At 41.2% G+C, this 19,355-nt stretch overlaps 1 protein-coding gene and 1 long non-coding RNA gene across 4 annotated transcripts in view; one reads left to right on the top strand and one right to left on the bottom strand.

Moving 5' to 3' along the window:
• Positions 1-19,355, top strand: part of pard3ba (par-3 family cell polarity regulator beta a) — a 134,788-nt gene that overhangs the window by 55,984 nt on the left and 59,449 nt on the right. For 2 of the 3 annotated variants that reach the window (XM_032556983.1, XM_032556985.1), the window contains 7 exons: positions 372-557; positions 3,467-3,628; positions 5,060-5,152; positions 9,734-9,845; positions 10,688-10,820; positions 12,094-12,194; positions 14,614-14,658. In XM_032556983.1, the coding sequence (XP_032412874.1) occupies positions 372-557; positions 3,467-3,628; positions 5,060-5,152; positions 9,734-9,845; positions 10,688-10,820; positions 12,094-12,194; positions 14,614-14,658 (832 nt within the window). The remainder of the gene's footprint in view (positions 1-371; positions 558-3,466; positions 3,629-5,059; positions 5,153-9,733; positions 9,846-10,687; positions 10,821-12,093; positions 12,195-14,613; positions 14,659-19,355) is intronic. The other variant, XM_032556984.1, reaches the window with a different exon arrangement.
• LOC116716129 (uncharacterized) lies at positions 15,265-17,842 on the bottom strand. The gene is made up of 2 exons (XR_004338392.1): positions 17,180-17,842; positions 15,265-17,040 (listed from the first exon to the last, which is right to left on the bottom strand). It is a non-coding gene; the product is annotated as an uncharacterized LOC116716129 (long non-coding RNA).

The following is a 19,355-nucleotide window of genomic DNA, read 5'->3' as shown; positions in this document are numbered from 1 at the left end:
TGAAAAGGTTATTATGTTTCCTTTAGAAATGACTCTCTCTCCGTCTGCTTTTCATCTCTAAATGGAATAACCTCGCTACAGTGGCTTGCTTTCTTTCTTCCTCCCCGCAGCCACCTTCTATCTGACTATTTAATCCGTCTCTCTCCTCCTTCCTTCATGTTTTCTGGCTTCCTGTGTTAAATATAATCAATGTACTGTTGGCAGACACCTTATCAGCCACATATGGTGCTCCCACATCAGTAATCAGCTATCGTGCGCGGGGGTTATGATGTTAAGCTGGCTTTAGGTGCGTGGAGTATCAGGTTCAGATTTGTGGCTTGTTTACAAGCTCTTTTTCTTTTCTTTAAATATATATATATATATATTTTCAGAAAGGGGAGGAGAGGAGCAGTCAAGCGATGGAGGAAGGAACAGAGCAGCTGATGTACGAGATCCCGCTCAACGAGACGGGCTCGGCCGGCCTGGGCATCAGCCTGAAGGGAAACCGATCGAGGGAGACCGGAGAGGATCTGGGAATCTTCATCAAGTCCATCATCCACGGAGGGGCTGCGTATAAGGTGAGCTGGGAAACAGGCGATCCTAGAAACGCACTGTACCAAACCCGAAGCGTGCAGTTTTAAAAAACAATGAAAACATGAAAAACAGAGTCTCCCTAAAGTATTAATACTCCTTTTTCGGTCATTTTGCACGCTTAAACTACAATATATTCAATAGGCAAATATTCTGTGTTCCAGGATCCAAATCTTTAAGTCAAGTTTATTTGTGTAACACATTTCAATAACAAGGTGTTGCTGAACAAAACACAATACAGCAACCAATTATGAAACCAGCAAAAATAAATACTTTTTGTCAAATGCCATCGTTGAAATCATCAATAAAATATAAATCAAATATGTTGATCAATGTTCCAGTTATTAGGAATCAGTAGTTTTTAAGTTTTCTGGAATTTGTTCCAGATTTGTGGAGCATAGAATCTGAATGCTGCCTCTCTAGGTTTGGTTCTGGTTCTGGGGATGCAGATCAAACCAGAACCAGAAGACCTGAGAGGTCTGGAGGGTTGATGGAACAGCAGCAAATCTTTGATGTATTTTGAGGCTGAACCATTACACTGATTTATAAACATTTGAAGACACTGTTGCAGTAATCAGTTTGACTAAAGGTTCCTGTATCAAACAGTTGCATGCAGACAACAAATTGAAACAAGCTGCTCACCTCTAGAAGTTCATAACAGTTGAATAACTTGAAAATGGTGAAACACATGAATTTTGTTAAATATTTAATGTCTAGTCTAAGCTTTAAATGTTTCCATCTTATTCCTTCTGACTTTTCCTCCCTCTTTCCTCTGCATCTTTCTGTTTCCTCTCATCTCCCCCGACTCATTTCCTGTCTTTTTCCGCCGCTGTATCCCTCCTCCCTTCTTGCTTCCCTTGATCTTTGACACCCATTGACCCCTAGCGGCCTTGCTGCACAAGCACCGCAGCCGTCTTATCTCTATCACTCAGCACTCTCTCCAACTTCTGAGTGCATCAGGAAAAAAAAAAAAACACTTTGGAGATTTCTCCACTTGGCCTCGATACCCGCTCCTCGCCTCAAAACTTCTCCTGCTCCCAGATCTGCTCCGCGCGACAAGCGGGAACAGAGACGACTGTGCCATTGGAGATAAACGGCTGGTCTGGGATCAGTACAGCCAGACGGCATCAGCTCCCAGAAGCTCCTTTAGAAGTAGTTTTCCGACAGCTGCCGAGGCGGATAGCGTTCAGACAGAACGGCCTAGTAAAGTAAAGATCTCCGGCTGGCTGCAAAACAGGTCTCTGGGATGAGACGGGGGAGAGAAAAAAAAAAGAGAAGGAAGAAAGGAGCATCATCGAGCTGCAGAAAGAGAGAAAGATAAGCGGGGGCTCTCAGCGGGAACACAATACGGATAAATATGTGTGTGCATCTCCTCCACCGTGTTGATGGATGCAAATGAAAACCAGCTAAGGGCTGTGATGAATCTCTGCGGCGCCGAAGGATCTCCCCTGAGCCTGACTGACACAATCACAGAGACTGAGAGGAAACAGGGCGGAGACGGAGACGAGTCATGGAGAGATCCAACCCATTTCCATTAAGGAAGTTTTTGGGACTGTCAGGCCCCAGGCCTTAATTAGATTAAAAACTTCTTCTAACTTCATCCCTGATCATTCCAAAGACCATGCTGGGGAGCCAAATTGAAGCCGCCACAGTTTACATGGTAGAGTTTAGATCGGCCTTAAAAAAATCCAACCTTGTGTTGGATGTATTGTATTATTAAACATGCTACAAAAGCCTGATCAGACGCGATCAATAATTTCGGGTCGGGCTATGGCCATAAATCTAAACTCTAACACAGACGAAACAGTCAGAAACCCGCACAGCTCTGACTAGTTTGAGTTTTTGATAACAGGCAGCAACATGTTCGTGTGCGTTCTTGTTGGTATAGATTTAAGGTCAGCCAAGGCGGTGCCTGGTTAATGAGTGGGGTCAGAGGTCAGCACTGACCATAATAGGGCGCTCATGACTCCACACACTCACTCCAATGCGTCTTGGAGGCTCTTTATCGTTATTATTCCTGTTTTTCCCTCTACCTCCCTGCTTCCATCTCTTCCTCCCTCTGTCCCTGCAGGGCAGCTCTCTGCGTTGCCTCTCTACAAAAGGCTGCTATTTAAAACACTTAGAAGTGATTTAGTGCCCACAGAGGCTATTCCATTAGCTGCTCTATGTATTTATCATGGCTCTCCCGCTCTCAGTAGATTGCTAACTCCACAATTTTCTTGCCTTCACCCACCCTTCTTTCATTTTCTTTTCGATCTCTCAAACACACAGAGACTTATTTCAGAGCTTTTCTCCAGTTTCTAACTTCACTTTCTTCTTTTAAAACTTAATCAGTGCCTTGTCCCATTTCTCCTATTTTATATTCTGTGTAACAGTAGCAATCTTTACTCCTTCTTTTTGCCCATTTGAGCAGTTTTTATTCTGCAGATATTATCTCATAGTGCATTGCACAAGCATTCACAACCCTGGAACTTTTTCACATTTTGTCCTGCTATAACCACAAACTTGAAGGTATTTTGTTGGGATGTAGCAGTAACCCAACAAAGCATTTAAAATACTTCAAGGTATTTTTAATATGTTTATCTACTTTATAAATAAATAATAAATAATTCTGATGATTAATCAGATAAAAATTGGCACATTTTGCAGATTTCTTTTGTACAATATTCAAAATGTATTAACCAATTGATAAGCAAAGTGTGCTGAAGAGATTTGTTGTTTTTTTTTCAGATTTTGAATCTGGTTGAGCTAATAAAACTACGCTACAAAATTGTAGCTACTTTTGCTCTGTGGCATGAAAAGCCACAATTATCTTTCTACTGCAGATGCGATAAAAAAACATCATAAACGCAGCGGAGGTGTTGTTTTAATAAGACATTTAATTTCTCCACAACAGGACGGCCGGTTAAACGTAAACGACCAACTGATCGCTGTAAACGGCGAGTCGCTGCTCGGGCGCTCCAACCACGCCGCCATGGATACGCTAATTCGGTCCATGTCGTCAGAAGGGAACATGCGGGGAACCATCCAACTCGTGGTCCTCCGGTCACCCAGACAGGTGAGGTTAAAATTGTTTCATAGTGTTGCTGAAAACTGCTGTATTCCTGTCTGAATAAATCTGTTTTTACAGCATATTCTTCTGTAAAAAGAAACACAGATGCAAAGAAATTCACTGTGTAGTTCTGTGAATTAAAACAAATCATGGTGTTATGACAAATTAATGCAGCCATGTTTGCATTTTAAAAAGAAGTGTACTCTATAATAGCTGGATATACCTCTGCCACCTCCCTCTGCTTTGAAGCTCTGTAAATGTGGGGCATCATGTTAAAATTTCCACATCTTCTGCTCTTACTTTTCGTCTGGTGACTTTTATTAAATGAAACATTCAGCATTGCTTATGCATTATGAAATTCTCAGCTGCTTCTGTTCAAAGACTTCGTGTTAGAAGTAAATACTGCCGTTTTGGCAGGAAAATTTGTAATATTTATAATTCAGCTGAGAATCATGTTGCTTGTTATAGTTTTAGACTTAAAAAATGCAACTAAAGCCTAGATATTAGCCAGCTGTCCTACATGTTGGTTAGAAATTTGACATATTACACAACCGGAAGAAAAATAATATCTGGCTGTATTTCTTTCCTCAAAATAAAAAAGTCATTCTTTTGCCCATTGCTGGATACTTCTGGGTAAAAATAATGAATTAATGTTTTATGGTATATTTGATTAGTTAGATCTTGGAAAGTTATTTTATCATTTCTGTTCATTTTGATGATCACTGCTATTGAAAACTGAAAATTCAGTTTCTCAGAAAATTTTAGCGTTTCTTAAAATATGTTGCTTCAAATGCTGACTGTCCACAGATTGCTGTTTTTTATTGTTGGAAAATGAAGCGGAGGGAAAAATGCAGGAGGAAAGCGTCACAGTCACTGCATCAGGAAATCTTGACACTTTCTTGCCCAGCTGACATTGCCTTACATAATCAAACTAACAGTTTTGTAATAAGGTATAATCTAAAGTTTGATTAAAAGCCTAAGTTTATAGTTAAAGCATTGTTTATAGTCGAAACGAGATATTTAAAGATAATAAGACAGACATGTTCATCTTCTCACTGTCTGAAGTTAAATCAGACTAAACTTTTCTTGTCTAAGGTTGATTAGAATTACCACAATTATTTGTATGTGGAAAGTGGCAGAAATTTTAATAGGAACATTTTTTGGAGATTTTTTTCTGTATCTTTATCGAACCAGTCAGGAGTATAGAATGTGTGTAAGAGAGACATCTCATAGGATAAAATTTAGCTATATTTTAGTTTACCTTGTCCCTGTTGTCGAATGTAGATATTATGAATAACAGTAACAAATATCACAAAATAGGAAATTGAAACTGTCTTCTTTACTTTATGTATATCATTTTTGTCACCAAAGCGGTGCTGGAAAAGTTTGAAAACCTAAAAAGGTTTACACATATTTAACATTTTTACGTTTTTCCAGGGCGGTAGCGGCAACTCTGCAACAAGAACGGCAACAAACACCAACTCCAACCATCAACCCAATGTGAAAGCCGGCTCCAGCAATCAGGTACGGGTGGGTGACCTCTGCCAGCTGCAGCCTGCTCCACCTCACCGCTCCTCCCTCCTCCTCCCCACGCTCAGGCGGCGAGCGTCCGAGCCGCCCCCTCATAGCCACAGGCAGCGCTGCAGGCAACGGCCGGGGGAGACGCACACCAGATACACGTATGGGCCCAAACATGCGGACACATGTCAGGGTTTCGATGCTGAAAGGAGGAAGGCACACAAGTCGAACACGATGAATAAGTTTGGGTTCGTCTCCCCGGGCAACTTAAACAGGGAAGGGGATGAGTCCGAACAGAATCACAGCCACGTGTTTGCAGACACACAGGGTCGCATCAGAATCGATAACGCGCAAAGCAACGCAGTTAAGTCCAGACACGCACGCAGCCGCACGCTGGACGACGTTCAGGGCCGCAGTTACATCGAAAACATCCGAGCAATGGCGGGACAGATGTACGGGGCCCCGCCCTCTCACAGCAGGAAGGGCAGCCACAGTCACACCAACAGAAACACACACTCGCATAACGATACTCACAACCGTGTCACCATGCAGGCAGCTCTCAGACGGACTCTGAATTAATACATTTACAAAACAAAACTCCAGGACTGGATTAAGTTTGTATTAGTTTCATTAGTATGAACTCAGGAATAATATGAATGTAAAGTTTTCTGTTTTTTAGTTTTCAATCATGTGATCTCTGTGCCAACTCCACAAGATGTCGCCTGGTGCTTCTCTGACTGCTTCTGTTTTCTGTCGTATTGCTTTAACAATTACACTTTACTGGGTTTTCTTCTGACTGTATGGCCTGTTTCTACCTTTCTCATTTTTTTTTATAAAAATCTTTTTGCTTTCCTCTCACCTTCTTGTTTCTTCTTTAAATAAAGCCAATCTGAAGCCTCCTGCATGCCTGTCTGTCTGCGTTTCTGTTTGGTTGTCAGATGCTTCCTTCTGCCTCTTTTCTGTTTGTAAAATGATATTGGGTTTTCTGATCCTTAATCTTCTCACCCTAGTCTCTCGTTTTTGTTTTTTCCCCCCCTCTTAATCATGTTTGGCACCTGCTTAATTACAACTTGATGCCAAATTCCCATTGGGAAATAACCCTAACCTAAGAAAACCCAAAGATATTCAAGTCCATTGGTGAATGATGAATATTTTATAAGACTTTCTGATTTAGTTGAACAATTAATGAGTTCAGCCTGTATTAATAATGTAATGAGATCAAAACACATTAAGTTATTAGCTCTGTTTACAACCACGAATCAGAAAGTATTGAAACTTTAGAGATGCAAATACTAATTAACTGTTGGGGGAATGTAGTCTTGAGGGGAAACAAGGAGTGGTTTCATATGGTCATATATCAAAAACATTGAATAAAATCAAAATGTTATTTTTTGTCAATTCAGAAAGTGAAACTCGTATGTAGACAAACTGATCTATTAAGTGTTTATTTCTGTTAATTTTGATTATTTTGGCTTAGAATTTAAAAAAAGGAAAGAACAAGAAAATTTGAGCATTTCATATTCTTACCCAAACATGCAAAAGACAGTTATTGACACCCTCTACAAGGGTAAACAATTAAAGGTGTCACTAAAAAATGGCTGTAGAGCGTTCTATATGTAAGCATTTTAATAGAAAGTTGAGTGGAAGGATAAAGGTGTGGTAGAAGAAAAGGCTCATTGACAGTTTGAATAATTGCAACCCTGAGATAATTATTAAACCCTTCAAAATGTTTTTAAGTTCCTTGACAGAAGTCAGTGTGAGAAACTTTAAACCTTTAACAAATATTCTTACTTTACCTTACTACTTCATAAACAAACTTGAAATATCTAAGCTTCTCAATTTTTATTTCATAAAATAATCCTACACTGATCACCGTTGACATCACCTGCCTGAGAGGACGCCGAAGACCTGCTCGCTCCGCCCGATCAGGTCAAGCCGTCATGACAAACGGGAGAAAACGGCTGCTCTCGGTTCCGCCTCTCCGCTGAACTCTGCGCTGAACCCTGAATGATTATTTCAAAAGCTTAAAAGGAAGCGTCACGGCAGCTAAAGCAGATGCTCGGTAATAACGTGTGGAAGCCAGTAGTGAGATGAGAGGGCTCCTGGGCCAACTGGGGTCGACCTGCCCCACTTTAGCGCTTACAACTCATCTGTGGCTTGTGTTTGTGTCTTTGTTAGTCATTCAAGCCGTTGGATAAATGCTCTCAAGCACAGTTCAAGGTTCAGCTCGGATCTGCATGGCTTTATAGGAGTGTTTGATGGAAACCCCCCTGATTGTCTGGAGCAGAAACATCTAAATCTTCCTTTAGGCACCCAGTGTCTTGCAAAAGACAAGAACGTGCTTTACTGTTTTTATTTCTGACTATTTGTTAGAGCAACGCAAATTGGTGCATGATAAAGTGAAGGGAAATGTATAATTTGCAAAACTTTTTAAAAAGAAAAAGAACAAACTGTGTCGCAACAGCATTTTTATTTTTTTTATTCCTGAACTTTTCTCACATTTTTTCATTGTGTACATGAAAAATTCAACGCTTTTTGAATTTTATTGGGATTTAATTAGATAGAGCAACACAAAGAATTGTGCAGCCGGAATTGGATAGAAAAATGTCACAATTTTCAGACTTTTTTTGCTATTGAAAACCTGAAAATTCTTGCTCATGTTACTTCAATATCCCCCAAAAAATGGAGTACAAACAGCATAATAGATTTGCAACATAAAGGTGTGTTGCAGATATTAAACACTTCTCTGCACAGTGAAGCATGGTGGTGGCAGCATCAGGCTGTAGGGAATAATTCAGAAGTTGCAAAGGACTTGGGACTGGAGGTGAGGCTCCTCTTCTTCTTGTGTGTTCTAGCATTACAACAGCCTAGTCAAAGTTCCTGTCTAACTCTAAATGGAACTAAAAATAAATTAGATTTTGTATTTATTTATGTATTTTTTAAGGGATTAAGCTTAAAGGGGTCACAATACAAATTCGCAGATTGACATTCAGTTTTTTTTTATTTGCAAAGAAAAATTAAAATGGCATCGGATTTTCTTTCCGCTTCACCATTTTTTATTTTTTTCTGTGGCCTGCCTCATAAAAACCCAATAAAACACATCAGTGTTTGCGTCATGAGAAAATGCGATGAATGCTTATCGCTATGCATTTATTCGTCTCATTTAGAAATAGGAGAGCTCAAATTTTTTGACAGATAAAGAAACATCAAGACATCTTTCTCTACCTCCAACATAAACCTCTTTAATGCTACCACCCCCCTCTCTCCCGCCTTATTGTTATGGGATTAAGATATCTGACTGGCTGTCTGCCACTCTGCTTCAAAGGCCTCCGACTGAGGGATGGATGGGAAGATGGAGGGATAGCTGCGGGGATGGGAGGGGCCGTGGGGGCTATCATAGGATTTATGTCGCTGACAGATGCAGGAGGACTGTCAGAAGTTGGTGTGTAAATGCTTCCTGCTCACATATGAAGCCAGAGTGATTGACAGCGGAGTGATATGATGGTATATTAAGATGTTCGTGCCGCTAATGAAACCCCAGGGACTGCATGACACTGCAGACGCTCCCCCACCCGCTGGTTTGATACCTGGAAGCTACTAGAACGTCTTCCCTTATTCGGCAGCGTTTCTTAGGTTTACGTTTAAATAAGTGTGTGTAAGAGGTTGGTGGGGGTCTGTGTATTTTCCCGTCTATTTGACCAGAAAAATCTGCTTTCATCTTCCAGCAGCACTGATTCCCTTCAGCTACCTCAGTCTGTGAGCCGGGGGGTCCTTTGTAGAGCTTGGTGGCTGTTTGATAATATGCCTGTCAACGCTCTCAGGAGTTGTTTTTTTCTTTTTACATTTTGTGGATATTTGAATTCAAACATTAAAAGAAACATCATATTTAGATTTAATTGAGAATTTACAGCGACTGTTCCTGCATCAATAGCAGCTTGACTGTTATGTGATTTCTTTTGTATGTGTGTGTGGTTTTTTTTTTTTATGGAGCATAAATTTTTGTTTGGACAATTGGATTATTTTCGCACAACTTATTTTCATCTTGACTGCACTCGTTTGTCACATGAACAGCAGAGATCATAGATGAAAAACAAAATTTTAAATCACTGTCAGTTTCAGTAGGTTTTTATTTATTCTAAAGTCAGTTTTGATTTTCGTTTGGATTCATTGTCTTGAAATCATCCAATTTGCAACTATCTTCAAAATAATGTGAAATAATTCAAATTAGTCCTCCTTAGCAGTGAAACAGTGCCGCTCCTTGATGCTGCCACCATACTGATTCTATTTAAATTCAACACAGCTGACAATGACCAGAATTTGTTTTGAAGCCGAGTGCCAGCAGATCGTTAAATAGACGTAAACTCTACAGTTTCTGGTCCAATAATCAGAGTTCTGTTCAAGTCGCTGAAGACTTTTTGTAAAAAGTCACAACTGTTCCAAAAAACGGTTATTTTCCCATTTTGAGTATAAAAGCCTATCATCCAGTCCTGTGGGTATGATCTGAACTTGCTTTGAATCTACTGCTGGATGCCGACTCATCATCAATTTTTCATGCGACACAGTTTTAGAGCCGTTCTGTTCTTTTGTTGACAGGAGCCGAGTCCCTCCGGTCCCACCAGAACCGCCAACCCGGAGTCCGCCATCAACGGCGGCGGTCACACACCAGCGAAGACCGTCGGCCACGGATACGATGACTCTCGCAGCGGTGAGCGCACAGCGGCGCGCTCTGTTTGTCCGCCTGAACCGTCAACACTCGGCGTGTTTGTGTGCTCCCGTTATCTGCTGCTGGGAGTGTACTCACGCTGTTTGTCTGTGTGTGTTGGCCCGCTTCCGGGACGTGTGCGTGCGCCCGTCCTAAACTCTCCGAAGCTGTTCACCGCTGTCGCCGTCCTCTGCATTTATTTTACTTCTCTGAGCTCCTTCTCTGCATCTCTTTTTAGTCCCATGCTTGCATATTTATAGCAGGAGAAAGAAAGGAAGTCATTAACTATGTTTTTCTGATGCTCCCTTTTCATGTGCAAAAGATCTGACCTTGGAATCATTACCCCGATGAAACGGCTCCTAAGTGGGCCAGATTTGCATAAAGGGTATTATGCAGCATGAATGCTGTTGTGTTAAAAAGAAAGGAAAAAAAAAAAACAAGTACTAACAAACTGGTTTGAATTCGTTCTTTTCCTCTTTCTCTTCTCCACACTGAAGCATTAGAGCAGGGAAAAGGCTTACAGGGTTATTGCATGTGTGCTTCAGGAGTACATGGGAGCTTTTATTTTCCTTTAATGCAAAGCTCTTTCATTATGCGATAAAGGTGCACATAATGGTCTATACAATATGTAACGGTAGAAGCAACAATTGAGTGCGCATTAAGCTTTTATTGCCTTCCAGCCTGATGTTAGAGGTAATTCAAGCGGCTTTACCTTTGATATAGCAGGAAAGCAATAAAGAGAAATGCCAAAAATAGATGAAAAGTACACAAAATAAACAGTTAACACCTTTTTTTGGTTTGCTCAGACAACAGCTTTGATTTGCATCCTGATGTTCTGTTTTCAGCTCCAACCGCCGCCAACGGCAACTACAGTCACTACAGCATCGACAATGATGAGCAGGGCTTCCCCCCGCCGCCCTCCCCTGGTTCTGTGGAGGAGATGAGCAGAGACCTGTCGCTACCTCCACCCTACCACAGGTAGCCTCCTCATTTCACATGGGGAAACACACGGCTTCTAGTCTGGAAGTCGGAGTTTCACAAATTTCAGGAACACCTCATCCGTCCTGCAGGAAATTTTTGACAAAATATTTTAATTTTCACTTAAAAAATTCCGCTAAAGAACTGAAAACTAACATCTGATTCTGCAAAACTGTCAAACTGTTGATTAAAAAAATGTGTACACACCAATCTGCATCAACAACAAAACGTATGTCATTATTCCAGCTATTACAGCATTCATAAATACATGATTCTATCATGACTTAATGTGCAGGCAGATGATTGGTTCCCTTGTGTTCTTTGGAAGAGTCATAAAGTTAAATATTGATAGCTATGTATATGTGTTACATATGTAGCTATACAGAAGCAGGAATATGTCCTGAGTTGGAAGAAAAAAACAACGTAAAAGGATCCTAGTTGTTGTCAAAGGCTGCATTCATACAGCAGGTCATGATGCTCAATTTCTTTTTTGCGACAATTAAATTTTTTTAAGTGTTTGTGTGTGGTTGGTGACAGCAGAAGTTAAAACTGGATTTGAGCAGTGGAATCATTTGTTCTTTCTGAATTGGGCTATGTTCACACAGCAGGGGAAAGTGACCCAAATCTGCTTCTTTTGCCCATATGCAACCTATATCCGGCTTTTTCACGGCCCAATTCTGATCTTTTCACCCCCCAATAAATACATTCTGAGCCACTTTTAGATGTGGTATAGATCATATTATCCGATTGTTTTCAGTCTGGGTGCTCTTGTCGGGTTTTATCTGGCTTTTATGTCATTGATGAGAGACATGCATCATAATTCTGCGCCGGCAGAAGCCAGACCAGACGTAAACAATGGCTGAAAATTATAATTATGAACTTATGAAAGAAGTCTGTGTCACTGAAGCGCATCACATCACAATCGGCTCCGACTAGAAACAGAGAAGTCAATGCTCCACAAAAGGGCATTGCTGTTAGTTGTGCTTTTTTTTTTTTCTTTCCTTTTTTATCAGCGTCCTATGTCTTGTTCTGATCTTGTGACGATACCGTCGGCTCCCACTGCTGAATAAACTTTAAAGTCAATCCATAAATGACTCCATCCATCATCACTTCCGCAAACGGAGCGCTGCTGTGTGACATCAACGTTCTTCTTCTACATAAAGCGTTCACACAAAAGTCTGATTACGTTTGGGGTTATTTAGTAGTATGAACGACAAATAAAAAAATCAGAATTGAGCAGTGAACTAATGGGATGCTGTGACTGGTTTTGCAGAGAGGAGCCCAGCATGCCCGCAGCGTTCTACCCTAGCAGCCAGTTCATCAAGGAAAAGGACAACGTTCCTCGCAACAGAACCTCCAAGAGCATGGACCTGGGTGAGCTCCCCATCACTTCCCACTGATACTGTTGCCTCCACTCATCACGACCCAGCCAGACATACTGGTCTCATCTTCGAGCCGGACTCCAAATGGCGATCACATGCTTCTTATCAGCACATTGCTTTGTTGTGATATGTGCTCTGCTCCCATTATCCCCCAGCCTGGCGGGGATTTGACCTCCTGAACTCTTAAGCCCGAGGGGCTTTCCGACAAAACTGGGAGAGCATGTGTGCTCAAAGTAATGTGTGTGTCGCCTGTGAATGAACCGGACGAGGTTTCTAATCATTTTTGCAGCGTGTGTGTGTGTGTGGAAGTTGAGAATGACACCGCTGATTTCCTTGTATTAACCCAAGCTGACCCTTCCATTTCTCCTACTGTCATTTATCCTCCATCTTTGTTTTCTTCTCTTTCACATTTCTTGTTTTTCTTTATTCCTGCTCTCTGATATTTTTTTGTTTTGCCTCCCTCTTCAGCTCTGTTTATCTCTCCTTTTCTTTCAGCAGATGACTTCATTTCTCTCGCTCTCCCCTATCTATTTCTTTCTTCTCTGCCTCGGTCTGATTTCCAATCCCGGTTCATTAGGTTCAGTGGATTGGCTTTCTTCCTGCAGCACACCCCTCTGCCACCCAAGCTGATTGGCTTTCATTATGGACAAGGGTGGTCTGCACACAAACACACACGCTCGCACACGCTCCGCTTTATCCCACTGAGGACCCACTCCACTATCCGTCACCCCTCTACGGCTTCTATCTCCATCTCTGGCCGTCCTCCATTTCAATCCCTTTTTTTCTGTTATCAGTTCCCTTCTATTCATCTTTTTCTTTTCTAAAGTACTCGGAGATGAAAAAAAGTGGTTAGTCGGGCTTTGTGTGCGTGTGCATGTGTGTGTACAGGCGTCGCTGACCCTGCTTGGACGGGTTTTATTTAAGGAGACAAATGCGTTTTTCTCCTCAGAAGAGGTTCCCACATGTCAGTCCTTACGGTCGCGTGTATCTGAGCTCCAGTCGTGCCGTGCAGCAGGTTAGCTTTTTTATTACACACCACTTGACACGAGGAGGTGAGCAGCTTTTATTGACCCTGGATGCCTCGGCGACGACGACTGTTGACTCAGAGGCTTTGCTGACTCCAACTCTCTGTGCTAAACACCACAGATTGGATCCAGTAAAGCTTAGGTCTTTCCTCTGCACTGAGTAGAGTCTTTAGCTCGTAATTGTAAAAGGTAAAGCATAACTTTTAAAGAACATCTAATGGAAAACTCGTCTTTTTTATTCCCTCATAATGCATTTTAGCCCCATAAAGCTTTAGGAAAATGCTTTCTGGATTCGCGATAGGACGTTTGAAGTGCACAGAGAGAGCAATGACTCATGATTTTATCTTGAGAAGCTATTGAATGAAACTCACTTGCTTTTAGTTTTAATTGGCCAATATTATGAAAAAAACTCTTTTGTTTTAAAATCATTCAATTGACTAAAATCTACATGTTAGAATCGAGGTCTAAATGGTTGATACACATTGTTTGCCTGAAAAAAAGATGAGAGAATCTGCTCTAAGCAGAGTTTATGATTTATTTCTACCTACATCCCTTAATGCAGAAACACCAGCTTAATCCAGTTTGACTATTCAGTTTAATATAAAGCAGCTGACTGGAGGTTAAAGGAGGGATTTTATATTGTACCCTCCCGCTACAGCAGGAGGACCCAAGTTGGCTGCTGGCCATGCAGACTTTTATCTTCTCCTCAGAAAATGAAGTTTGTTTTATTATCTGACAGGGTCATGCAGCCTGGAAGACTTTTTTTCCTCTCCAAAACTTTGAAACTATTTAATTTTATTTTATCTGATACTCACAGCACACAGGAAATTCTTTTTTGTTGTTGTTGTCTTGCATCATACAGGTGTTTTAAATTTCCTCTGTTCTGTTGTTTTGTTTGGGTCCCACCAAATCTCTACCCCTCTCATTTCTCCATCTCTCTAATATTATTCTCTTCCCATCCCTCCCGCCTCCCTCATCTGTCCGCTGGGAAAATTGGCCTTCATAAAAAATGAAAAGAATTATTTAAGAGAAATAGCTGCCTAATGAAAACCTATTATCGTGTCCCACGGCCCACCTAAGCCTTGTTGCAGGTGGGGGCGACGGCTCCTTTTTCCGTCTCCCTTTTTATCATTTCTCTCATTGTCTCATCTTTATCTGCTCTCGTTTTTCCTCCTTGCTTTTCGTATATTTTGCTTCTTTTTCATTTCCTCTTCGCAGCGTGCGCCGTCGCTCGTGCGCCGAGTTATGCAGGGATTCATTTCCAGCATTATGAACCAGTAAAAGCCAATTGTGGAGAGACACAAAGCCCAGGAACGGCCCGAGTGCCGCTTTGTGTTGCAGAATATATTCCCTTTATGATAAAGGTGTGTTTTCTTTTTGTCCTAGTGGCCGACGAGAGCAACGTTAGATCGCTGGTGGGGCAGAGAAACGGTGAGTGGTTTCTAAACAAACATTCCCTTTATTCTTCCTCTTTCTTGTGGCTCTCTCCTCCCTCCGCCGCTGCTCCAGCTGACACAGTTGAATTGTGAAGCACTTAGTGTGCGAGCTCTTGCTGCTTTCCAGCCGTCCGGGTCAGGAAGCCCACAGCGTTCCATCCTCGCCCAGCTGACAGCGGCCGTGTTACATCACAATTGCTTCGGCTGCAGTTATTTGTTCGCACTCGGTTCTGCCTTATTTTTATTTGAGAAGTGTCTACTTTAAGGTAAACCAGCACAAAAGCGCTGCTCAGAGTGAAGAGCGGCGGATCAAAGTGCAGCCCATGTTTTCTTCGCTAATAGTGCCTTCACATGTCTGACTGCAGGAACAGAAAAGCTCAAGCAAGACGTCGGCGTGGCAACACACTGACTTGAGCTCTGAAGAGAGCAAAATTCAGAAATTGGATAAAAGTAGCACCAAGCAGGGTGGAGAGCACTTGTTGATTTTTTTTTTTAAATGGAGCCTAAAAATAACAAAACAGACATTTAAAAAAAATCTCCAATGCATTGATGCTTCAACTGAATGAGATAAAAGCAACATTATCTGTAAAGCAACACTTAAAACTGTTAAGATGATTTATTTCAGTAATTTGTTTCATAAAAGTGAAATTCACATGCTGATAAATATTTTTAAATATTTTTCAGTTGATTTCTTGGCTTACAGAAAATAAAAATAAAACACAATATCATATATTGTAGAGTGTCATACAAGGCTAATTTAAAAAGTGAGCTTTTATTACAGAAATGTTGGTAATGTACTGTGTGTTATATCACCATTTAGTTGGATTTCATTTTGCATGAATTACTGCATCAGTGCAGCGTAGCATGGAGATGATCAGCTGAGGTGATAATGAAGTCCAGATTGCTTCAGCTCATCTGTATTCTTGGCTCTGTGGGCTTTTATTCATTTCTTGTAACACCCTGACACTTATGCAACACGTTTTCCTTCCACTAAACCTTCTATTGATACATCATTCTCAGAAAAACAAGGCTTTTTTTTCATTTCTAATGATTGTTTACACCATAAGAAAATTTTTAGGATTAAAAATAACAATAAATTATTAAACTAGGTCATCTTTTTGGTGATATTCTAATTTAATATGAGCTGTTTAACTAACTACAGGAATTGGTGGAGGAAAAATGGACACTGAGACATGGATTTATCCACAAATGGATTGACGAACAAATGAGTGGATGGATAAATGGATGGATCGGTCCTCTTCTGTCTTGTCTCTCAGTAGTCGATCATTAAAGTTCCTGTAGGAAATGGCCCCATGCCGACCTGGATTTCTCTATACTCAGCATTCCCACAAGTGGCTCCCACTCCTCCTACCATCTCTTTCTCTCTCTTCTCTTTGTTATGATTATCCCAGCATAGCTGAAGGTCCATGATAAAGAAAGTGATCCATTCCTTCCTTTCTTCATCTCCTCTCCAGTCGACGTCTTGCTAATGCGTATTGACAGACTCTTGCTATGGTTTTCATTTTTTGCCGATGCGGCATATTTGCCAGGCTTGGTGCGCCCCGCCCCGCCCGACACAGCCGCCACCGCCCGCCTTCCTAAATGGCCCCAGTGTTTCTTTATGGGCTTTGACATATTTCATTAGGCGGCTGGTCTTAAGAGGCCCGCCTGGCTCCTTTAATCTGGCTAAAACCTTTTTTCTCCTCTTGGGCTCAACCTGCTCTGAGGTGCGCTTCGCTCCTCCAACTCTCCCTCTCTTTCTTCTCATTTTACCGTTCTCTCCATCGCTTTCTTCAGCTGTCGCCAATAGAGCTTTGAGCTTAATTTCTCTCTCTCTGCTTTCAGTGTTTTTTCACATCTTCCCACTGGTTTCCCTCCGTCTCAATCCCCAAACACCATTCATCTGTCTCCCGTTTTATCTTCCTCTCTGTTCTACATCCAATTCTCTTTATTCTCGCTTTGGTTCCTTTTCTCCAGGCACACTGATTCTTTTTTTAGGACCCCGCCCCCCAAAACCCGAGAACCCCCCTCCATCTTCCTCCCTGCTCTGTTGCAGAGGTATCTGTTCCAGTCTTATGTGATTATGGCGAACATGCTCCAGTCTGGGAGTTTCCTCCACCGAGTCATACCCAGCACAGCATTTCCCAACATTTTTATGTGTGTGTGTGTGTAGTGAGCCCTGTGAACAGCTCTTCCTTCGTTCTCCCCTCCGGTTCTCTTCCTCAGGATCTAACATCTCAGCAGGCAGCAAGCTAGCCCTCTTACAACACACCTGGGGGCTCTTCCATCTGAAACGCCCACCTCCTCGCCCACTGATGCTCCCGATTTGCACACAGCCTCATGCATGCTGGTTGTTTCTGCACTTCTGTGTGTTTTCCTGTATTTTTTAAAACAAAAATCCAATGAATAGCCAGCAGAAACATAAAGTAATATTGTTCTGTTTCTGGATCAAGTAAGAATTCAGCAACATTTTAGCACTGATTCTGTGATCACCAATTAGAATATCTACTATTTACCTGCCGTCATGTCCCGTCTTTGCCTCTCATGTGGTTGTGTTGATTTAAAGTCCCATCTTTAAATCAAGATGGAACTTTTAAAGATTTTTTATATCCTGTCCATTGGTGCAGATATCCATCCATCCCTTCACCCGTTTGTTTGTCCATCTACTGGTCCATCTGTCCCTCTGTTTGTCCATCCATCAGTCAATTTGCTCGTCCCCTCTGTTTATAAGTCTGTCCTTCCATTCGTTTGGTCCATCTATTGATGCAGACATCCAGCACTTTGTCCAAACATTGTTTTGTCCACCTTTATTATAACTTTCAAGCAATATTAATATTGCTTGAATTCAACTGTCAGAAATCTACCAGTGAAGATTTCTCACAGGTAGAGAAATCTTCACTGGTTATTAAGTCCTTTGCCTAAATAATTGTAGCTTTTCCTGTTTCAGTGTTTTGATGTAGTCCATGTTGGCTCCGGCAATTTCATAGAAAACCCCATTGCATTAATCTGTGCTGCACACTTCACTTCTCCTTTGTGCACCATGTATTTTCCGCCAAGCATCAACAAATGGCACATGCCACCCTCTGCATACTTCAGCCCACCCCTCAACCATGCCGTAAAACCCACCAAAGGTACGCAGTAATTATGAAATGGCCTTTAAAGTTCCCCTCCAGTTATTAGAGCTATTCATCTGGGTCGAAGCTGAATACATACAGCCCATATGTTCACATTCCCTCATACATCTAAACAGCTAAACACAATTACTGCCGGAGCTCGCCTACATCCAGCTCCTGCATCTGCCTCTGATGTAGCTGAGTGCATTCACAGAGTGACGGTAGGAAGCTTAATGATTGAACTGGCCTTTAAGTGGAGGAGAGTTTTGATTGGCCATAACATGAATTAGATTTGCCTTTACTAGATGTACGGCTGTATAAAGCAATTTGATTTGAAGTCGGGTTTGTCGGGTGATTAGATGAGATTTGCTGCGCCTCAACATTTAAAAGATATGGCAGGTGATATCTTGGATTTTTCTTACTGTCAGTCAAAGTGATAAAAAAGCTTTTATATATAATAGCATGATCAATTTAGGCGTAATATGTTTAAAAATAGTCCCTTGTAGGAGCAGTTTGCTTGTTTGAATGTGTGCCTTCATGTTTTATGACCTTATTTTTTTGAAAGTCCAAAAAATACGTCCATACATAATTCTTTATGTGTGGACAATTTTATTTAAAATAAACCGTTTATTAGGTTGGAAATGAAATAAACACTTGAACCATGCATTTGTTTGCAGGGGTTTTTATCAGTATGTTGCGTGTTTTACCGCTTTCCTGAACATCGACTTCACGTTTTATTGGCTGAACTTGAGATTAGGTGTGAGATTGAAAAGTGTGTGTGCTTCTGTAAGCATGCTAGGGACATGTGGCGACTTCCTGCATCTATTTTAAAGAGCTACAGCCCCTATTGTTGGATGCAGCCTCCTGTAGGTAAGCTGGTGTGAAACCCCTGTAACACACTCAGCAACCTCCCCTAGTTTTAATGGAGGGGACACTTTTCTTTGTAACTGTGGCAACCTTTCTGTGGTTTGCTACACAGCCATTGTAATCCATCAGAAATGTGTATTAAGATTCTGTTGGGACTCTGGGAAGGGAGTCTGTGTATATTTCTTGGCTCTAACTTGATATAAGAGTGTTTTAATAGTACTTGAAGAACCATGACAATTGTATTTAGTTATTTAATTCAGGCATGATTTCAAGATTATTATTATTATTTTTACCCTGTTTTGTTTTTTTTACCAAATAATTTGATCAAAGAAGAAAATTTAAAGACTAGTTTCTATTTGGATAGTATGGAGTTTTTAGGCAGGTTATTATCTTCTAATTCAAATATTTTCATACATTTTCTTATGTGGTAGAATTTTCTTTTTGAACTGAACAAATTGGCTCAAACAGGTTGTTTCCTTCCACATCTTAGAATAGTTTGCTGGAGTTTTGGTTCATTTGTTTTACCAGAACTTAGGAGGGTTTATACGCCATCTCGCTCGCACACAACTTTTTAGTTGTGCCGCCAAATTGTCTCGATCAGAACTTTGTAATGTTAGCTCTAAAATGTTGACCTTTTTTTGTTCTTGAACCACTTTGTAATCACTTTGACTCTGTCTTTAAGGTCATTGTCCATCTGGAAGACACCTTTGTT

Source organism: Xiphophorus hellerii, chromosome 24 (genome assembly GCF_003331165.1).
Source record: "Xiphophorus hellerii strain 12219 chromosome 24, Xiphophorus_hellerii-4.1, whole genome shotgun sequence".
Lineage (NCBI taxonomy): Eukaryota > Metazoa > Chordata > Actinopteri > Cyprinodontiformes > Poeciliidae > Xiphophorus > Xiphophorus hellerii.
Note: the sequence above shows the minus strand (reverse complement) of the source record. Positions and strands in the feature narration are given on the sequence as shown.